Raw genomic sequence first — 22,949 nt, 5'->3', positions numbered from 1 at the left:
TAATCTGAGGTTATGGCATTCCAGACACCGTGGAAGTGGTACAACTAATTCCCAATGGGATGAACAGGTTGGAAAGATCGGGTACAATGTGAATTCTGCTCCTGATTAAACAGTTAAACCTGCTGCTTGGAGATTTGCAAATCCTGATGAGAGGTCAAGTGTGGCAGAAGCCTAGGAAATTTGTCTTTGCCTAGCTAGATCACATTGCCTAGGTGGAAGAGATACCAGTTGATAAGGCTGGGCCTGTAATGCCACCTATTGGGAGAATGTGAATTCTAATTGATCTCTAGGCCTTATCTGTTTTGTCCCTAAAGAGACTGCACCTTTCAAAGGGAAGGCCCTCAATTGTTTGTACTTCCTTAGGGAAAACGGAAGCTTGACGCTATGAGGACCTTCTCCTCACTATGGCCATTGTCACAGATGGTGAGGCTGTGTCTGTCATGTCCAGACCACCAGAAGTGATGTTCCGGCTATGAGCTGGCCCTTGGTTATGACAGACCTGAATTCCAGCTGAGATCACTGGGCATTTTGTCCATAAATACTGTAAGGGAGTCTCAATTAATAAACTTATATTTGGAGAGATCCGCTTGATAATTTGTGATTCTCATCTGTAAGCTTACTGTGGTGTAGTTTTTTCTGCCTTGCTAGTCAAGCTTTTAAGGTTCCTTGTCCCTAGGGTTGGACTTCTGTTGTCCTGGCCTGGACCTCTCATTTACAGCCACCACTACAAACAATCCTTGCATGGAGCAAGAATTGTTTGAAACCCTGTGTTGGAACCTGATAATGTTGATCAGCTTTTTTACATGTGGGTAGTACGGAGGCCGTGGTCCAGGCCTGACATGAATGGGCTGAAAGGGTGTACAAGATTTCAAGCTACCCTTTTCCCCTTTGCCCCACACTGAGGTATAAGCCTCCACTCTAGGCTTCAGAGCCCAAACTTCAACATCAGCTGCAACTTCAAATCACTGTCTACACAGTTATTTTTCAAGTGCTAGCTGAGCTCCACTAGACCAAGTCTGTCGACCTGGGCTGGCAGGCTTGCTCCTGAGGGCTGTGTAGATATACCCTTATGGGGTTTAAGTGATAGCCCTGGAGACTGTAACTGGTGCCTCTATTCTGGTCGACTCTGTCACAAACAGATAGTTAAGGGTCAATGTCTCTTTTACCTCTCAAAGGTTAACAAACAGGGACCCAAACACCTGACCAGAGGACCAATCAGGAAACAAGATACTTTCAAATCTGGGTGGAGGGAAACCTTTGTTTGTGGGTTTTGGGTTTGTGCGTTGTTCTCTCTGGGTCCTGGACAGGACTAGAGGTGCAACCAGGTTTCTGCCAATCTCCCTGCTACAGTCTCTTATCTATTCAGAACAGTAAGTAAGTACAAAGGCGGTCATAGTCTTTTAACTTGTTTTTCTTTATTTGCAGATGTGTACTTGCTTAAATTGTGTTTCTGCTGGAGAAAGCTTCTTTCTATTATCTATAAGCTAAAAAACCCTGTATATTTACCATCTTGATTACAGAGACAATTTTTATGTTTTTCCTTCTTTATTAAAGTTTTCCTCTTTTTTAGAACCTAATTGATTTTTTTGGGTTATCTTTTGTAAGACTCCAGGGAAGGGAGTCTGCACTCACCAGGGAATTGGTGGGAGAAAGGAAAGGGAGGAGGGAGGAAAAACCTGCTCTCTGCGTTTATCTCTGTATCTCTCTCCAGGGAAGAAGGGAGGGGGAAGGGAACATTCTTTTCGGGTGGGGATTCAAGGACTTGAATCACAGTGGTCTCCTAGTGTACCCAGGGCGGGAAGGAGCTGGGAGAAAGAAAAGAGGGGGAAGGGAAATGGTTTATTCCCCTTTGTTTTGAGACTCAAGGAATCTGGGTCTTGGGGGTCCCCAGGGAAGGGTTTGGGGGGACCAGCGGGTATCAGGCCCTGAAATTCCTGATTGGTGGCAGCACTACAGAATCTAAGCTGGTAATTAAGCTTAAGGGAATTCATGCTAGTACCCATATTTTGGACGCTAAGGTTCAGATTTGGGAATTATACTATGACAGACTCCCAGTGCTTTCGCCCTCTTTCAGAGGAAGAGGTATTCAGCACTAGAGTGTCTATCAGGGGTGAAACTAAAATACAGCTCTCTCTGGTACAGGTCCCACTCTGCCCCCCACCCCGGAAGGGGTGGGGCCTCAGATGGAAGGGGCGGGTCAAGGGGTGGAAGTAAGTTACATTTCTTACCCATACAGTCCAAACACAAGCAACCCACCTCTCCTACATACTTCATGGATCCCTCCCATTGCATGACTTAGATATAGAAAATAAAGCTACTACTACTATTACCACCAGTACTGTCTGTAATAAACCTTTACTATTGGAATAAGCCTGAAAAACTGAAAACTCACTGTCACATTTTTCTCCTTGTACTCTCTCCTCCTCCTCCTCCTCCTCCAGCCAGGCTGCCCGACCAAGCTTGGCTCCTTGTTCCTCTGACCCCCGCACTCAGCAGCAGTTGAAGGGGCTCCCCTCTAGCTTGTAGCAGGGAGCTGGGGGACTGGCTGAGGGAGAAGTCTCCCCAGGTAGCCTGCTGCCTGCATAGGAACAGTTTAAACTTAGCTGGTCTCCCCACGGTCTGAACGGCGGGATTAGGGCCTATTTCTGACGTCCTTGTTAATTTCACTCACGGTTGTTGAGGGGGACGGGGGACAGTGAGATCAAGGCAGGGGCAGAATACAATAGCATTTGGATGCAGAGCTTAAATCCAGAGCTACTAAAAGCCAGTGGAAGGGGAAAACTCACTGTCACATCGATTTCCCTCCTCCCTCCTCCTCCAGCCAGACTGCCAACGAGGCTTGGCTCAGTGCTTCCCCCAACCCCTGTACTCAGCAGGGGCTGCAGGCTCCTCTCTAGCTTATAGCAGGGAGCAGAGGGACTGGCTGAGGGAGAAGCCTCCCCAGGACACCTGCTGCCTGCATAAGAGCAGTTTAAACTCAGCTGTCCACCCTGGGACCTGAACCGCAGGATTCAGAGCTATTTCTGACATCCTTGTTCATTCCACTCAGGCTTGTTGGGGGAAAATATACAAGATACTTAGAGAAAGTTCAGCCTTCGCACTCTGCAGGACACCTACAAAACAAAAAGAGATTTGAGCCCTCATGTCCTAAGGACATTTCAGGTGTTAATTCAATATATAAAGAGGGTGGAATGAAAACTACTATTTCTTTCAAAGGAGGCACATTAATTTCCCTGAATATTCAGTTTTTCCCTCCAATCCCTTTGTGGTTTTGTTTATCGGGCTATTTGCTTTCCCTGTGAATCTTCAGTTGTTTTACCAAAATTGCTTTGCCCAAAATAAACCCCAATCAGCAGAACACATCTTCCCACCATGTTCTCCATGTGTTTCTTTTTGTTTTGTTTTTTTTTTGTTTTAAACAGTAACATTTCAAAGAGGATCTGCAAGCAGTTTGGACATCACAGCCATGATCCTCTGCTGGGGAGAGAATGGGATAGATTTGAACTTGGAAATGGTACCTGATTTTGATTGTATTTTTTGTGTATTATTGAAGATCGCCTCATCCAGGGGGCAGAAAAGAAGTGCCCCGACTTTGGTCATCCCTCCCGCCCCCCAACAACCCTGAGTGAAATTAATAAGGATGCCAGAAATAGCTCCAAATCCCATCATTCAGACCTGTGTAGTGAACAGCTAAGTTTACACTGTTCCTATGCAGGCAGCAGGCTACCTGGGGAGGCTTCTCCCTCAGCCAGTCCCCCTGCTTCCTGCTACAAGCTAGAGGGGAGCCCTGCAGCCCCTGCTGAGTGTGGGGGTCACGGGAACGCGGAGCCTAGCCACTTCGGGCACCTGGCTGGAGGAGGAGAGGGAGAGAAACAACAAACAAATGTGATAGTGAGTTTTCCCTTTCCAAGCTTTTATTAGCTTTGCGTTTGAACTTTTTGTTATGCAGCCAAAGGGGTGAAAGTAAGCCAGTACTGAATGCTCCACTTATTTGCCAGCATGCTGCTGCACCTTTTTTTTTTTTTTTTTTTTTAAACCGGTACTCTGGACCGGCTTTCTTTCACCGCTGGTGTCTACCAAATATAGAGTGGCTGCCAGAACACTCCTTATTGAAAGATAGTCAGGGACACTTGGTACCAGCGGCCAGAAGCATGGATTCTTCCATGAGTTACATTCTCAGCCAGTTCTCTCTAGATTTCTTTGTTCTTCTGGAGAAGGAGCTACAGAGGTGAACCTCTCTGGAATGCGGCCTTCTAAACAAAACAGGAACCATTGTATATCCATCATTTAGCGGCACGACTGCCTGAGAGAACAGATGTTATTTAAAACCTGGGGATTTTCTGACTGACAACTTCAGCAGCAGCAGCAGTAGTAGTAGTACAGGAGTACCACCCAAAGAAATAGAGAAGAGACTTATCTCAAAAACTCAGAGAGAAAAGGAAACATGATTTTAAAACAACCTGTCACTAACTACTATGTAAAGTAAGCTAACTAAATACAAGAGTGCTAATAACTACTGAATGACAGTAAGCTGCAGATGGTGAGAAGAAACTGAGAAGGATCAGGGTGGCCCCACCCTTTATGCGCTCAGCTTGAGGCACGAGGACACTCAGGGCACAGGAATCAACCCAGTGGGTACTGCTGACCAACCATCTCTGACTTGAATGCACTTGATGCACACACACCCTAAATGGAATACATATGTGCACAAGCATTCAAACGTTCTCTTCACCTTTCATAACTGTGTTTAAATGCCCTCTGCTTTCTTTAGAGGTAAGTGCTGTATTGTTCATACTTCCTTTGTTTTACAGATACATTTTAAGTAACAGTTATTAACAGAGCCCCATGTCAAATTCAGTAAGTTGGCCTTTTGATTTTTGCAAATTTATGGATTTCTCTTAGAATGCCACACAGCTGTGCCCCAGAATCAAGGTAGATTTTCTGTTGCAACTACATATAGCCTTTAGCAAACAGCAGCACCAAATTTAGTGTAACCAGAGGATACACTACATTTATATACACATTTATTTTCGCAACTATATAGTTTAACTTCTTTATTCAGATTCCTAATTTTTATTATACTAGAAAATGATGAATGATGCATTTCTTATTTACCAGATGAGTAATGATTTAGTTGTGATTTGTGCCAAGGTCTGTTTGGATTGACATTCAAATTCAATTAAAATACACAAAAACAGTATTTTAATTTTTTTATTAAATAAAAACTACATTAAAAATGCTGGATACATAAGAAAAAAGTTAGCCAAAGTTTCTGAAAACTTTTTTTGCATTTAAAAATAACTGATTTATTAAATAAAGGAAATATCTGTAGTTAATGAATTTAACTGATTGTTTCTGGTCACCATGTGCTACAAGTTTCTAGCATTAACATATCTCATCTTCTTATACCCAGTGTTTATTCAGAGATTGCAAAACAAGCATCCCTATTTTTTAACTCCCAATTGTTTTCTCAACTAGTTATTGAACTGAACTAGTTGAAGAAAATGAAATGAAGAAAATATTATCTCTGCACATACAGAAGAGTCTACTGCTATCAAAAGCTGGTCTCATTTCAAGAAATTGCTTAGGTTAGCGACTTCCACCAGCTCAGTAGTCTGACTTTTCTTAAAACTTGACAGAAAACATGTACTTTATTTTTTTTTAATTTAACTTAACTTATTATAATTTATTAAAATAATTTAAGGCCTTAGCATAGGTTGTCCTAATGTCAAATAAATTTATTTAAAAAAAATAAAACTATTTAAATAAACACTGATTTTTTTTAAATAATTTTTATCCACGTCATTTTTTAAGGTTTAAGAGGAAACTCTTGCAAGCTAGAAATATAACCAAGAAGCATGTATAACCAATGCAATAACATATGTCAGAGTCTACCAACCAGTCTGAAACAGTAACTCTGAAAGATACTAAATGCTCCACTCCATCTGTCCGGTGTTAACCCCAAACTGCCAACATTATCTATATATTTTCTGATCATGTCACTAGTAGTATCAGTCTAATATGCTTTTATGTTATTATGGTTGCTATGACAGATTTTGGGGTGGGTTACAAGGCAACAGCTAGTTGGTATAAAGGGATCCTGGAATGGAGAATAAAATACTCCTTCCCTAATTGGTTGAGGATAGAGGCAACTGAATCCAGGGGGCAGGGTGGGGGGGAGGAAAAGAGATGCATCACTTGTCCTTCAGCAGCAAGAGCCAAACTGCCTCCTGAATGACAAAAAACTCCCAACTATTCAAACCACCAGCTACCCTCCCCCACCCCAGACAGTTCCTAGGATGCAGGGACTCATTAGTTTTTTTTTTAAAAAAAAGTCTCTTTACGCAGCACATTTAAAACTTAGAATTTGGGAGCAGCATAAAGTGCAGTAGAACCTCAGAGTTAGCGACACCTCAGGAATGGAGGTTGTCTGTAACTCTGAAGTGTCTGTAACTGAACAAAATGTTATAGTTCAGGGATCGGCAACCTTTTGCACGCAGCCTGTCAGGTTTGTTTACCGGCAGTGTCTGCAGATTCGGCCGATCGCAGCTCCCACTGGCCGCTATTCGCCGTTCCCGGACAATGGGGGCTGCCGGAAGTGGCAGCCAGCACATCCCTTGGCCCGGGCTGCTTGCTGCAGCCCCCATTGGCCTGGAATGGTGAACCATGGCCAGTGGGAGCTGCGATGGGCCGAACCTGCAGACGATGTAGGTAAACAAACCGGCCCAGCCAGCCAGCCAGCAGATTTCCCTGACGGGCCGTGTGCCAAAAGGTTGCCGATCCCTGTTACAGTTCTTTCAGAAGTATATAACTGAACATTGACTTAACACAGCTTTGAAACTTTAGTACACAGAAGTATATTTTTTTAGTAGTTTACAGTTAACACAGTACTGTACTGTAATTTACTTTTTTTTTTTTTTGGTCTCTGCTGCTGCCTGACTGCGTACTTCTGGTTCCAAATGAGATGTGTGGCTGGCTGGTCAGTTCATAACTCTGGTATTTGTATCTCTGAGGTTCTACTGTAAACTGAATTAAAATAAATAATACAAGGAATATTGTACTGATTATACAGGCAATGAGAGGGCAATGCGGAACGACTGAGGCCTAACATGCCACATAGATCAGGGGCCTTACTTATTTGACACCTTGCCCAATGTTAGTTTTCTTGTTACCCAGTAGAACAGAACATGCATCCCATCAGAAACTGCACAGAGATAAGGTCAGCTCTTGAGTCTAAGGTTTTTAAAAATTACCTGAATTGCTTAACTTCAATTTTCGTTAGCTGAATCTAACACGATAAACAATTATTTGTGGTAGCTACTCAATCTTGATTGAGGTGGTGGTAGAATGGATGGAGAATATTAGGGTACATTAAATCAACTCACATTGCTAGTGTCAACTGTGTTGCTAGGAAGAAGTTAGTAAGATACTAAGTCAATTCTGCAAAGTAATGTTCTTACAGACAGATACTTCAAAAGCAATTGAAAAAAGTTTGTCAACTGTAGATTACAGGTTTGGTTCACCTCATTTTAGCAGTCTAAAACTTACAGATTCCTCAGAACTTTACTCCTGCTGAATACACTGTAACTGAAAATGAACTGTACGCATTAAGTTATTTAAACTCAGCTCACAGTCCATGAACTGGAATTGTGGGCATCAACCAAAAGATACTGAATATTCTTTCTTGGAAACTAGGTGGATGAAAAAAATCAGTATTATCTGCTACAAAGAAAATTTTTTGAAAAACCTATATTGTGATCTACTCAAAAGAGCTACAGGTCAAACAAGAATAAGAGACATTGGCCAAAACTATCTACAGAGATACACTTAGAAATATAGAAAATGCTAATCACTACTATAAATATCACAAATAAGAAAATAAGGAAACAAAAGTGTTGAAAAAGATAGAAAAGGTGTTATATACTTACTTGGTGTGAAAGCAAATCTGTGTTTACATAATTCACAGTATTCTTTTCTGCTGTGTTTCAGCCACTGAACTAAGCTGCAATAAAGAGAAACACGAACATAGAGCTAAAATGTGTCTATGCTTAAAAATTTAAGACATCCAAGCAATTGATTTCCTGCCACTTGTGAAAAGTTCAAGGCTAAAAAAATTACAGTTGAAAAGCCAATAATTGGATTTATTAATTTATCAACTATATTAAGCCTGTTAAATCAATACAGATAGTTTGGACCACTATGAAAATGAAATTGGTATGCAAGAATGGAAAAGGAGAGCAGGCTACCTGGTAACTGTGACTCTTCAAAGAAATTGTTTGTACTACTGATGATGTGCGCTCTTTGGGTGTGCATTAACTCAAATCTTACAGACACTACTATCCAAAAGGCTAACACACACAGGGCACATGCACCTCTATTAATGTGGACCTGTAATTTTTTTTCTCCCTCCCTCTCTCCTCTCTGGGGATTGTTTGTACAAAGTACACCTGTATATCTAAGGTTGAAATAGTAAGCGATTGTGTAATTAATCACTATCATAATTCAGTCACACTGGGGGGCAGCTTTAACTTTGTCGTTTTCATGATTAACTATGCAACCATAATATTGCATTAATATAGGATTTTTAAACGTTAAAATATAATATTTACCCTTGGGTGTTAGACCTTTACACTCTAATTCATATCTATAAAGGTGCAGAAAGATATACTAATAATTTAGTAAGTTTAGTCAGCTGTCTTCCTGATGCGCACAGTTTATAAAAGACTACCAGTCAAATACTACTGTATTTGTAAGCAGGAATGACTGTTACAACATGTAGGTGCACATACTTTGGTTTTCACGTGCTCTTTACGCTACAGAGACAGAAAGCAGATAATGCAAGCTAACTTGTAAGAACCATCCAAAAGTTTACATTTAAATATAATTTTTCCACAACCTAACTTTTCTGTTTACAAAGTAGTTCTTTTGAAGACCTAACAAGTATCCCTTTTAGAAAATATTTGTGTTCTATTTAAAAAATTAAAACTTACCATTCTTGATGAATAAATTTAATACTGCCAGTACACACGCACGGATGATAGAGGGGTTTCTCAGGTGTTCCTTCAGACCGACACACCCTACATATGTCTGCTGGCCAAAACAAGAAACTTATCATTTTGCTTAAAGTTTCTCACACATTTAATATCAAAATTAATTAAGAATAAAAAATAATGGAAAATACAGCATTATGGTCAAGGATCATGCCACAGAGCAAAATAAAATCAGATAGATTTAAAATGAAATAAACTGTAAAATACACAAGACATATTTTGAACTTAATTGGAGAAATAAAGATTCTATGAGCTCAAGCAGAGCAGAACAGAATTCTGCTTCTGCTTCCTGAACATCCTCCCACTGTAAAAAATTGATAAAAATCTCTACCACACAAAAACAACAGAACTGAAAGGTTCTGGAATTAACAAGTATATACAAACACACAACTGCTGAGGACGTATGCATGAGCACACTGGATGTAAAGATATTTGTACTGCTAAAACAGCAACACATAGGGGTCATCTGAGGACATAAGATGATGCTCCCAGACAGCTGCCTGTCAACTTGGCATTGGAAGCTGAGAGTAGTTGTAGAAGTTTTATGCAAAGTAAACAGACGACAGGAAGGTCTGAGGTATAACCAAGGATATGTCATTTGGGATACTAGCCCTGACCCTAGTAAATTATTGTTCTCAGCACTTTAGAGGAACTAAAAAAACAATTTTTTTTAAAAAAAACCTCACTGCTTTAAAGTGACAAAAGCTGAAAGGTATACTTGATCAAGTGGTTGCAAGTTCTACCTAATTAGAAGCAATATAGGTTTCAGGAGCTACAGAAGAGCAGAATAAATTCTGTCTCTTGTTCCATAACCCTATCACCTGCTTTCTCCTGAATTAAAATAGCTGTGGGAGATTTTCTGAAGTGAAAAACATGTTATTTCTATTTATAAGAGCAGACACAAAGACTATCCCAACTCTAGATGCTCTTGACAATTAGCTAAACACAACCAATACAGATGGAACACTTAAGTAAATAAAATATTTAAGAGTCATTATCCTAGCCAAAAATCATCTGTATGAAAACATCAGCTCCATGCCTTGTGTTAAACATTTGTGTCAAAGAGTCAAGAAAGTGCCACACCTTCTTATGTTCATATCTTTTTGTGCTCAGCTGGAACTCAAACGGTTAATGTTTTACTTTCTCTAAAAGTCAGAAACAATATATAGCTATTTTCATCCACAGACCTCAAAATATTTACTGAACGCCAGCCTCTGTGTATGAGGCTAAGATATTCCATCCCAAATTCAGTTTTCAGAGACTGGCCATAAAAACTAAGTAATTCAGGAAATAAGAGGAGGAAAAATAAATTGGTACATTTGATTCAGGTCTCTGGATCATTTACATGGATTGCAAAGCTAAAATTCAGAAAGCCCAGAAACATTATGAATGCAGAATCAGTAATATTACAGACTGATGTGGTCAGCACTGAATTTGCCTCAGTTAGTTTCATTACCTCATAAGACATAGTGATAAGATCTTTTTATTAACCTATCACTATTACCCAGGAGGATTATTACTATACACATGAAGTGTGGCTGACTCATCTGTGGACAGCAGGAATGGACTGTATTGCTCTTAGGTAGGTACGTATAACTTTCTTATTGAGTGTTCTCAAAAGATGGTGTAGAACAATTGCTCTTCCTCCCTGTGAGCATCGCTGAGATGTTCTAGAGTAGGGGTGGGCAAACTTTTTGGCTGGAGGGCCACATCTGGGAATAGAAATTGTATGGTGGGCCATGAATATTCACAAAATTGGGGTTGGAGTGCAGGGGGAGTGATGAGGGCTCTGGTTGGGGGTGCAGGCTCCAAGGTGGGGCCATAAATTAAGAGTTCAAGGTTTTAGGAAGAGGCTCCGGGCCGGAAGGAGGGCTGCGGACTTTGGCTGGAAGTGTAGGCTCTGGAGTGAGGCTGGGGATGAGGGGTTTGGGGTGCAGAAGGGTGCTCCGGGCTGGGATCGAGGGGTTTGGAGGGCAGGAGGGGGATCAGAGCATGGGCAGGGGGTTGAGAGAGGCTCAGAGGTGCAATATAAGCCCAAGTCTGAGCCTAGGCTCAAGGCAAACACCCCTTGCGTCCACCTCGCAATTGTACTAACCTAGGGCTCAGACCCAGGGTCCCAGGACCCTGGAAGGTCTGAACCAGAATCAAGCTAGGGCCAAGAGTCAGAGTCCTACTGCTTTCCTATGTACATGTTGCCTTGGCTTGATTCGGGTTCCAGGTGTCCTCCAGATATATCGCACCGTTACTGATGGCAGAGTAATAGCACTGCAGGCAGCCAGCACAGCTGGCAGAAAGCAACATTACTGCCTGCCCAGTCATGGTCCCCATTCCTGCTACTCCTGCAATGATGGCTCCAGCTTCTGCTCCTCCCTGCTGCTGTGCAGCACTTGCCTGGAGGAGGTGGCAAAGTTGCCAGGTCAGAGGTGACTCCTAGCTGTCGGGCTATTGGGGGGTCCTCCCTGCCCAGGCCAGGCTGAGCTGGGAGCTCCATAGCATAGTGTTGCCAACCCTCCACTACTGTTCAGGAGTCTCCAGGAATTAAAGATGAATCTTTAAAGATTGTGTCATATGATGAATATGTCCAGGAATACCTCAAACCAAACTTGGCAATCCTATCCACAGGGCAGTGCTTGGTTCCCGCTCTGCTCTCTGACTCTTGCTTCCAGGCTCACCCTGCCCTCACTGGGACTGCATATGCAGGGGCACCTGGGTGCATGTACTGTCAGGGTGGTGAGAGGGAGCCAGCCCCAAAACTTCCCTGCAGCCTTCAGTGGGGACAGGGATAAGGGCTTGCCTGGGGGTGCTGGAGCACACTGCACCCAAGCCCTGGGTATGCACTTCATCACTGCGCAGCATGGCTGGTGTGTGTGTGTTTTAATGGATGGGATCTTTGGGAGGAGAGCAATGATCCCCCAAGCCGGGTCACTTGGGCAGGGACACACACCCTGGTCAGAATGAAGCATGGAACGAAGTAGCTACTTCTGTGGCCCTTGATGGGGGATTGCCAAAAAATGAAAACCTTCGTTATTAAGCAGACTAGTGGGTCATCCATGTTGGCTGCTTCTGGAGACTTGTTAGAAAAGTGGGAGTAAGAAGCACTATCAGTTGAACACTGGAGGCTGCTTCTGCCCCAGTGTTCAGCTGAGCCAGGGTTAGAAAACTTTAATTGAGGTGGTGACTCTGATGCAGTGTATATCCCACTAAGGGTGTTCCTCCTGAAGAACAAGTGATCTGCAACTTGCACAAGCACACTACTAGGGAGTCTCCAGGGTTTTCAGTGGAGACTGATACAGTCAAGCCATTTCACAAAGCGATTCACTCCCTGTCTTCCCCCAACCACACATTTATTTTCCATCACATTGCACGGCAATCAAGACCACTCCCTCTCACAAGCACTGTTCCCTCACCCCCCACAAAATGAGCCAGTTTCCCCTCCCACCTCCAAGCACATAATACCATTTATGTCAATGTCATTTGGTGGGAATAGTATCCAAGCCTATCCAGGAATGTAGACAGTACAGTTTTCCCACAGTGCACCACGTTCCTAGGGCTAGAGCAGTGGTTCTCAAACTTTTGTTTTGGTGACCCCTTTCACACACCAAGCCTCTGAGTGCGACTCCCCTTATATATTAAAACCACATTTCTTTTATATTTAACACCATTATAAATGCTGGAGGCAGATTTTCACAGAACATCAGAGTTGGAAGGGATCTCAGGAGGTCATCTAGTCCAACCCCATGCTCAAAGCAGGACCAATCCCCAGACAGATTTTTGCTCCAGATCCCTAAATGGCCCCCTCAAGGATTGAACTTACAACCCTGGGTTTAACAGACCAATGCTCAAACCACTGAGCTATCCCTCCCCCCACATATAACCTTGGGGTGGAGGCTGACAGTTCACGACCCCCCCCACAGAACCTTATGACCCCAAGGGGTCATGACCCCCCATTTGAAAACCCCTGGCCTAGAGTGTCAACACTGGGGGAAGGGGGCAACTAGATATTCTGGGATATGGTTACTTTGACTCAGATCTGTGCACTGCAGTGTGGATGCCAGAGCTCTAGGTTTGAGCAAAGTCAAAAAATTCTTAACATATGGTTAAAATGCAATGTAGACGCTTAAGCCCAGGGTTCCTTGACATGGGTCAGCTGACTTGAGTCCCACTAGTCCAGGGGTTCTCACTTTTAAAGAGGGTTCCAGCAAAAAAAAAAAAAAATTATTTCACGCCGTAACAATCCCTCCTGCCATAAAAAAAAGTGATAGCAAATTACTGTACATACTCATAGGAGCATACTCATGATATTGCCACCCTTTCTTCTGCACTGCTGCTGGCAGCAGTGCTGCCTTCAGAGCTGAGTAGCTGGAGAGAGGCAGCTGCTGTACCCGCTTCCCATTCCCTCCAGCAATATTTTTTGTGATCTCATGACCCCTGTACAATAGCCTTGCAATCCCTTTTTGGGTCGGGACTCCCACTTTGAGAAATGCTGCACTAATCCAAGACACATATTGCTGTGTAGACACGGCCTCAGGGCATGGCTACACTTGCAGATGTAGAGCACTGGGAGTTAAACCAGCTCTCGGAGACAGCATCAGGGAAAGTGCTGCTGTATGTTTACACTGTCAGCTGCAAGCGCAGTGGCATGCCACATTAGCAGCTCTTGCAACGCCACAGAGAGCAGTGCATTGTGGTAGCTCTCCCAGTGTGGAAGTGGCTGCAGAGTGCTTTTCAAATGGTGGGGGGGGTGGAGTGTGTCAGGGAGTGTGTATGTGGGGGGAGAGACTGTGTTTTGAGGGGCAGAGAGTGTGTCAGCATACTGTCTTATAAGTTCAGACAGCAGCAGTGGAAAACCTCCAACATCAGCCCCCCACCCCACCCCCATGCCTGCCTTGGTGGCAGTAGCATTCCACAGTAATGGTTTGATTTGTCCTGGAGCAGATAAGCATGCCGGCAGTCAGAAATAGAGCTTTGAAAGAGGATGGCCGCATGCCTGCAGCCAAGTTCAAAACAATGACAAGAGTGGCCACTTGACTTCAAGAGATTATGGGACTTTTCTGGAGGCCAATCACTGCGCCGTAATGCAACACGTCGTCCACACTGACACCCAGGCATTTAAGCTAGGGTGCAGCAAGCTCTATGATTCTCGTGAACATGGATTACCAGGAGCACTCCAGCTGCAGAGTCCAGGGGCTCTAAGTGCCTTGCCAGTGTAGACACCTCAGGAGATAGGGCACCTGGGGCGATTTAATGTGCTCTAACTTGCAAGTATAGCCAAGGCCTAAGAAGCTTAGTTCTGAGGTAGTACTTTAAAAAAACTGGGTGTCATCAGTATATTAATCACCCAATCCAATCATTGCTGTTGAATGCCTATCCCAATACTGGGATCAGATTGGGACATGGATGAAAACTAGGTGACTAAAGCTCAATCCACATAAAATTGAAATAATGTTGGCAGATTAGGGGAAGTTGCCAAATGATACAGTGAAGCGGATGTCACTGCCAATTAAGGACACTTGTCTGCCTTTTATTCCATGGGAATGCAGCTTGGTTGTTGTGTTTTAAGCTCAGCTGTGGCTGAGTGAAAACATAGAAGCAGAGTCCAGAAGTACTTTTAACCAAATGCATCTGAATTGGGCAATGTGACTTTTTTCAGATGCAACCCTGCTAAAATAACCCAGAAGGAAGGCACTACTGTCTGAAGAATTGGACATTTGGCTGAAAGTCAGGAGACCCTGGGTTTTATTCCCAGCTCTGACTCTGTGTGACCATAACCAAGTCACATCACTTCTCTGTACTCTCACACACTATGTCCAACTTGTTTGGGTCTTGTAAGTGCTACTGCAATCCCTAAACAAAATAATGATCTGTATCTTTGTCACCTAAAGACTGGATTACTGCAATGCAAGCTACATGGGGATACAACTTAAATTAATTCAGAAATTTAAGGTGCCACATTTTGCACGAGCTTGCTTATTAAGGCCCTGTCTACACAGCCACTTTACAACGCTGCAACTTTCTTGCTCGGGGTGTGAAAAAACACCCCCCTGAGCACTGCAAGTTTCAGTGGCGTAAAGTGGCAGTGTAGACAGTGCACCAGCACTGGGAGCCGTGCTCCCATGCTGAGAGCTACTCCCCTCGTGGATGTGATTTTTTTTATAGCGCTGGGAGACCTCTCTCCCAGCACTAGTGTCATGACTACACAGCCACGTTAAAGCGTTGCCCCAGCAAGCAGTGCTTTAACATTGCTAGTGAAGACATACCCTTTAGTATTCCTTCCCTGGAGTATCATATGATCTGTATCAGTGGCCTATTTTCTTCTGAATGGAATTTAAGGTGCTAGTTTTGACCTATAAAGCCCTACATGACTTCAGATATTCCCCCTAGAGAGACCATCTCTCACCACCATAGCACACTTCACCAGCTTTGAACGGTCAAGATGCCCTTGATTTCAAAGAAATGAGGCTGGAGATAATACATTCTCTGAAGGACATGCTGCAAGGCACATGAATTTGTGGAAGTTGCTTTTATATCTATGGGGTGGGTGGAGAGTGGAATTCTGTGCTTTTTTAAAGAATTTTACTTCTGGCTGTCAAAATAAGTTTGTGTAACTGGTGTCAGGGTGTGCTGAGAACTTTTGTATGGGTGTTTTTGTATCATTGTAGAAATCCAAATATAAAACACATATATTAGGCCTAATATAATTCAGACTGTAAAGGCAACAGTTAGCTTCAATCTACTCCGTCTCCTGAGGGCAGCCTCCCGGAATTAATTACACACATTATTGCCTATACATTGCAACATTCAAAATGAGTTCTGGCTGCCTAGCAAGTGTAGTTTTCTACTTGTGTATACAGTTCTCATCTTCCTCTCTGTTTACATGCAAAGTGCAGGGAAATCTATGCTATATATAGCTTTTTATCTTGATAAAAGTTGTTAAAGCCAGATTGCCTATTTTTCTCTGCATATAACACCTCAGTCTTCTATTCCCCCCATTAGAGAAATCTCTCTTCGGCGTCACAACGCCTAGATATTAACTATAGAGTAAAATTTAATTGCAGAGCAATAACAGTATCCTCCACCAGCACAAACTAGATTTTGTTATACATGGAAGTTTTAGCCTTTCAAAGTTCCTTTATAAAAGATACACATATGGATATGGTCATGTGGTGATGGAGTTTTGACAGTTTTATGGTGACATAATATAGTCCGGGGTGGGTACTGAAATTGTATGATGGGCCATGAATGCTCATGAAATTGGAGGCTGAGGTGCGGGAGGGGGTGAGGGCTCCGGCTGGGGGTGTGGGCTCTGTGGTGGGGCAAGAAATGAGGAGTTCAGGGTGCAGGCTGGGTCTCCGGGCTGGGGCAGGGAGGCTCTGGCTGGGGGTGAGGGCTCTGGAAGGGAGCTGGGAATTAGGGGTTTGGGGTTCAGGAAGGTGCTTAGGAAGGGGTTCGGAGGGCAGGAGAGGGATCAGGGCTGGGGCAAGGGCACAGGAGGGGGTCATGGGTGCAGGCTCTGGGCGGTGCTTACCACAAGCAGCCCCCAGAAGCAGCAGCATGTTCCTGCTCTGGCTCCTATGCGGAGGCTTGGCTAGGTGGGTCTGCGCACAGGCCTGTCCACAAGCGCTGCCCCTGCAGTTCCTGGCCAATGGGATCTGCAGGAGTGGGCTTGGGGCAGGGGTAGCATGTAGAGCACCCTGGCTGCCCCTACACATAGAAGCCAGAGGTGGGACATGCCCCACATACCATGCAGAGTGGGGAAAGCCCCCTACCCAGCTCCCCGGTTAGAGTGCCAGAGCAGGGCAAGCCACCAGACCCTACTCCCTGGCGGGAGCCTCAGGGCCAGATTAAAACATCCGGAGGATCGGATGCAGCCCCTAGGCCATAGTTTCCCCACCCCGATATAGTTTATTAGCATGACCTTAACAACACGTGCTTAGAGAAGATATAATCAGAGAAGGCTAACTACAGTTTTAATCCAGATTTTAAAGAGTTATTAGCTACTACATTTCAACATATACCAATATCCTGTTAACATGTGGGAAAACTGATAACTAAGAGTAAACTAGGACTTGAAAAAGTCACTCATCCATTCCCCATGGTTGAGTGAGAAAATGCCACTTGTAAGTGCTATAAAAGTTTAAATGTTAAATTTAAAATTAATGCTTTTGTATATACTACAGTAGTCCCCTTAAACCTCAAACACAATTCCATCTTATCACGCTACAACAGAGGTGGGAAAACTATGGCTCACGGGCCTTAGGGGCGCTGGGTAGGAGGCCGCATCACACGGCATGGCCCTGCTCCGGGCAGGGCGCTGGGTTAGAGGCCGCACCACCTGGTTCCCGGAAGCCACAGCATGGCCCCACTCCAGCTCCTACGCTCCAATGGGAACTGCAGGTGTGGTGCCAGTGGATGGGGCAGAGTGCAGAGCCACCTGGCCATGCCTCTGCATAGGAGCTGGAGAAGGGACATGCCGCTGCTTCGGGAGCCGCTTGAAGTAAGCGCTGCTCGGAGCCTGCACCTGCTGAGCCTCTCCCCACACCCGAATCCCCTGCCCCAGCTCTGATACCCCTCCTGCTCTCTAAACCCCTCGATCCCAGCCAGGAGCACCCTCCTACACCCAAAACCTCTCATCCCCAGCCCCACCCCAGAGCCCACAACCCCAGCCAGATCCTGCACCCCTTCCCACATGCCTGCCCCAGCCCTGATCCCCCTCCCGCTCTAAAAAACCCTCGGTCCCAGCCCAGAGCACCCTCCTACACCCCAAACTCATCCCAGCCCCACCCCAGAGTCCACACCCCATCCTGCACCTCAACCTCAATTTTGTGAGCATTCATGGCCTAACATACAATTTCTATTCCCTGATGTGGCCCTTGGGCCAAAAAGTTTACCCACCCCTGCACTACAACATATAAGTGAACATGGAGCTTACAATCGAAGGCCTCAAGCCTGTAAATATTTTACACATGATTAAGATTATATATGTGAGGAATCCCCTAAATGTTACTACTTCTATGAATGTTTTTAGGATTGGGACCTAAATTAAGATAAAACAACATCTGTAGCAACAGTTAAGACAAGGGTAACAGTACTATCATACATTCTCACAGGCTAACAACATGCTCACCTTGGTAATCTAAACTATTTCAGTTTTTCAAAAATTCCTTGTTAAGTGTGTTCCCTCAGCTCCTTTAACATTTACATACTCCCCCCCTCAGAACTGGGCTTGTTGCCTATTATTTTGTTTATCCTCCTCAGGAGGCTATACTCCATTGCTAGCACTAATAGCTCTCCACCTCTCTAAAACAACTATCCCCATGAGTCTCCCTCAGACAACAGACCCTATTCCAGAGATCAGCAACCTTTGGCCCGTGGCCCACCAGGGTAAGTACGCTGGCAGGCTGGGCTGGTTTGTTTACCTGCCACGTCCGCAGGTTTGGCCAATCCAGGCCAATGGGGGTGGTGGGAAGCCACAGCCAGCTCATTCCTCACCCCATGCCACTTCCTGCAGCCTCCATTGGCCTGGGACAGCGAACCATGGCCAGTGGAAGCCGCAATCGGCCAAACCCGTGGACATGGCAGGTAAACAAACCGGCCCGGCTCACCAGAGTGCTTACCCTGGCAGGCTGCAAGCCAAAGATTGCTGATCCCTGCCCTATTCTGTATATAAGCCCCACACCGACATTGGGTGTGGCAGGAAGGCAAACCAATGTTTCTGACACACACTGCTGCTACCCAGTTAGCAGAGGTGAATCCATAAACATGTCAGGTGCTACTGAGCAGCAAATCCTTTGCTCAGTTATAGAGCATATGTTCTGATGCCACTATGGTCTGGGGTTGCGAAACTGTCATTCAGGTCTGCTCTTTATCTGACCCCTAAATCATCCCCCTTTTCCACACCCTCCCCACCCTCAGTCAGTCTCCCAACCCCAAGATGCTCAGAGTCCAGAAATGAAGACATAATAAGGACTACTGAGGCTGTAAAGGCACTACCATGGTATTCCTACAAAAAGGGGAGGCTGCTTGGGCCATGTTCACCTGAAGTCTTCCCGGCTTTGCAGGGCAGTGAGAGGAAGCCTAGCTAGTCTCCACACCCCTATGATGCTAGCAGACTCTGCAGTTGTTGGTGAGTTATTTCTGGAAGAGGCTGAAGTCTTCTTAAAGGGAAACTCTTTGGAAATGAAAGATGGATGCCAGGGTCTGAGCCCCAAAGTCCTAGCTTTGAGAGAGAGGGAAAAATCTCTAAGTGTTTTGGATAGTTCCTCAGAGCAACTGTAGAGTTTGAGAGCAAATGAAGCTACAGAGTAACATACAAACATTCCAAGATGTACTAGACATTACCTACATACTGCATTCCAGAGGCTTACTGGAACAGCCTTAATGATTCTCAGTGTACTAAAGAACTAGCCAGTCTGGCCTGGTCCACATTAGAAAAATTACCCATTGCAGACAAGAGGTATCAGCAGCACATTGCAAGTTTAGAGCACGGCTTTTCATGATCAACACCATTTCAGAAAACAATGAATAAAATGAAATTTATTCCAAGCAAGTCTTAGCCAGGGTTTTCTCAAATGGTGCTGATTATGTGTCTTGTTCCCCAAATGCAATTAAGCTGTGCAGTTTAACCAGTACTGGACCTACTGCTGCCAACTGGTGTCAGCAATGGGTAATTTTTCTAGTGTAGAGCTGACCTCTGACTTGACTCAATTCAATGTATTCTCTTTTATCTAGAAACTATTTAAGTTTATTTAAATACTAAAAAAACTAGTGCAGTAACATTTTCTCTTTGCTCTGAAAGAATACCATACTAATAAATAACATTCCTGTTCTAAACAATCAGCTGAAACTCAAGATAAATTTGCAGTGCACCTCATCACAAGCCCATAAATAGATATGGCCATTATGAAAACAGCATAAAAGACCTAAGCAGTTATTTAACATTTGCAAGTGTGCTTTTAACTGATTCTAAAGAGTCTGACTTTAGCATTAAGTGCTGAATGCATCAAGTCAACAACAAAGAAGGGCAAGACCATGAAGTGCAGATCCACTGACAGTCACCTATTTCCGTTTGATAAAATAATTGCAGGAAGTTGTAGACTGTAACTATTTTCTTTTATTTCCCATTTTTCTAATACTTTTTTTCAAAAAACTGAAATATAAAATGATTACTTTTCCGCAAAATGACAGCCTTCATGCTGTCAACATCACACAGACCATTGAATAAAACTAGGAGTAAGGAACGATGCCTCAGTGAGCAGTAAGTAGGTCCAACCTTCATGAAGAAAAATGAAAACTAGTGCCTCTTGTCTTGATTTTTGTAAGGTTGTCAACAAATACCTTAACTGCATTTTTATCTTTTTTGAAAATTTACAGGTCGTCTTTATTACAATTTTTCACAACCTCAAAACTCAACCCTCAGCAGCGATTTAACTGAGTTTTTGAGAGAATAATAGTTTAAAAAGTAAATAGCAAAAATCTTTTTAAGTACATCAGCGGCAGGAAGCCTACCAAAAAAACGCTGGACAATCAGGGTGCTAAAGAAGCACTCACAGAAGACAAAGCCCTTGCGGAAAAAATAAATGAATTTTTTTGCACTGGTTACACTGCAGAAGATGTGAGCAAGATTCCCACACCTGAACCATTCTTTTAAGGCAACAAGTCTGAGGAACTGTCCCAGATTAAGGAGTCAGAGGAGGTTTTAGAACAAACTGATGACTTAATGAGTTTAATTTATTAGGATCACATGGTATTCACTCAAGAGTTCTGAAGAAACTCAAATATAAAATTACAGAACTACTATACTAACTGTGGTATGTAACATATCACTTAAATCAGCTTAAGTAGTACACCCACACCTTGATTACTGCATGCAGTTCTGAATGGCCCATCTCAAAAAAAAGATATATTAGAAATGGAAATGGAACAGAGAAGGACACCAAAAATTATTAGGGGTATGGAACAGCTTCCACAGGAGGAAATTTTTTTTAAAATGGGACTGTTCAACTTAGAAGAGAGATGACTAAGGGGAGACATGATAAAGGTATATAACATCTTCAATGGTGTGAAGAAAGTGAATAGGGAAGGGTTATTTACTGCTTCACAAAATGTAAGAACTAAGGGGTCAGCCAATGAAATGAATAAGCAGCAAATCTAAAACAAACATGAGGAAATACATCTTCACACAACACAGGATCAACCTGTGGAACTCTTTGCTGGGGATGTTGAGGAGGCCAAAAGTATAACTTGGTTCAAAAAAAGAATTAGATAAGTTCGTGGAGAATATGCCCATCAATGGCTATTAGCCATGACGGTCAGGGGTGCAACCCCATGCTGTGTGTGTGTCCCTAAATCTCCGATTGCCAGAAGCAGGGCCTAGATGACAGAGGGATGAGATTGCTGGACAATTTGCCATTTTTTGTTCATTCCCTCTGAAGCATCTGGTACTGGCCACTGACAGAAGACAGGACCCTGGGGCTAGAGACATAGGTCTTATCCAATATGGCTGCTCTTATGCCTGTAGGGCCCGATCCCCTAGGCACGCTCACTCAGAGGCTTCCTTACATCACACAAAACAGCCAAAGAGGAGGCCCCTCCATTATAACCTTTAGCCCAGTGGTTAGGGTACTTACTCACTGAGGACATGGAAAACCACCAGTTCCAGTCTCCCTTCTGCCTGCTGAGGAAAAGGGATCTGGACATGGATCTGCCACCTCCCAGCAGAGCCCGAACCACTTATATTGTTGACATCACCCAAGATTTGTATTTAAAAGAAACAGACCTTCCAAACCATCTTTCACTTTTAAGAATTACACAGAATACATTTAACTGTTCCCAAAAGAGGTACGTAAAGGGGCGCCAAGTACCTGTCCCTATCAGAGGATACGCTGGGGCAGAGAACAGGGATACATCTTTGACGGTGGACAGGGAGGAGTGACTTTGCTCCGGGCAGGCGGCACTGCCGAGGGAACTCTCCGTGCACCGACGCAGCCCCTGCTATTGCGCTGCAGGCGGAGCTCTCCCCCGAAGTGCCCAGCGCCCTTTGACCGCCAGCAGCGCCCGCCGCACCGGGCGGACATGGGCACAGCGGGGGCTGGGCAGCACAATAAACCCGGCGGCCGCTGGATCCCCGCACGGCGAGCTGCGTCTCCAGCCCGAGCCCGGCACGGCTCAGCGTAGGTGGGCCCCGCTGCCTATACCCCCGCCCCCCAGCGCTGGCTCCGGACTCACCCGCACCCCCACAGCGCTTATATAAGAGACACTCCCCCAACACCCCGCTGCGCGCACCGCCCCCCCCGCCGACAGCCCCTGGGCGCACTGCCCCGCCGACACCCCTCCCTCACCGGCACTGCCCAGACCCCCACGCGCACAACGGCACGGACACCCCCGCAGCCGCCGCGAGGCACCTGCAGCCCCAGGCGCGGGGTTGGGGGCGGCCCCTCCCGCGTGTAAACACCCTGCACCCGGGGAGGGGTGATCGCGAGCGCGTTACCTTCCTCAGCGGTCTCCATCTTGTCTGGCTGACGCAGCGCCGCGGCCGGCGGCGGATGGTGTGACCGCGGCGCGGGGGGGGCGGGCTCGGGGTTCGCAGAGGGAGCACCATAGAGCCAGCCCGGCTCAGCGTGGCGGCCTAGAGCGCCGCGCTCGCCTCCAGCGCCCCCTGGCGCTGCGGGGACGTTGTTGACCCGGGAGAAGGAGGCGGGAGCCTAGGGAACGTCTAGAGAGAGTAACCGCGGTTCCCGGAGTGTCTGCAACAGCGATACGTGTCCCGGGTGGAGTCCAGCCGCACTGCCGCCTACGCCTGTGCACGAGCGTGCACACACACTATTCAGTTCTATCAGAATGTATTGGCTTGGACACTAGCCTTTCCAAACGAAGCAGGAGCCTTCACGTGTGGCTCAGAAA

At 45.0% G+C, this 22,949-nt stretch overlaps 1 protein-coding gene across 2 annotated transcripts in view; it reads right to left on the bottom strand.

The window, feature by feature from the left end:
• Window positions 1-22,607, bottom strand: part of MARCHF6 (membrane associated ring-CH-type finger 6) — a 124,934-nt gene extending 102,327 nt beyond the window's left edge. Inside the window, exons 1-3 of one of the 2 annotated variants that reach the window (XM_050937412.1) lie at window positions 22,537-22,607; window positions 8,991-9,090; window positions 7,929-8,002 (exon numbers count right to left, since the gene is read on the bottom strand). In XM_050937412.1, the coding sequence (XP_050793369.1) occupies window positions 7,929-8,002; window positions 8,991-9,090; window positions 22,537-22,555 (193 nt within the window). In that variant the 5' untranslated portion in view covers window positions 22,556-22,607. The remainder of the gene's footprint in view (window positions 1-7,928; window positions 8,003-8,990; window positions 9,091-22,536) is intronic. The other variant, XM_050937413.1, reaches the window with a different exon arrangement.
• Window positions 22,608-22,949: the final 342 nt, after the last annotated feature.

Source organism: Gopherus flavomarginatus, chromosome 2, assembly GCF_025201925.1.
Source record: "Gopherus flavomarginatus isolate rGopFla2 chromosome 2, rGopFla2.mat.asm, whole genome shotgun sequence".
Classification (NCBI taxonomy): domain Eukaryota; kingdom Metazoa; phylum Chordata; order Testudines; family Testudinidae; genus Gopherus; species Gopherus flavomarginatus.
Note: the sequence above shows the minus strand (reverse complement) of the source record. Positions and strands in the feature narration are given on the sequence as shown.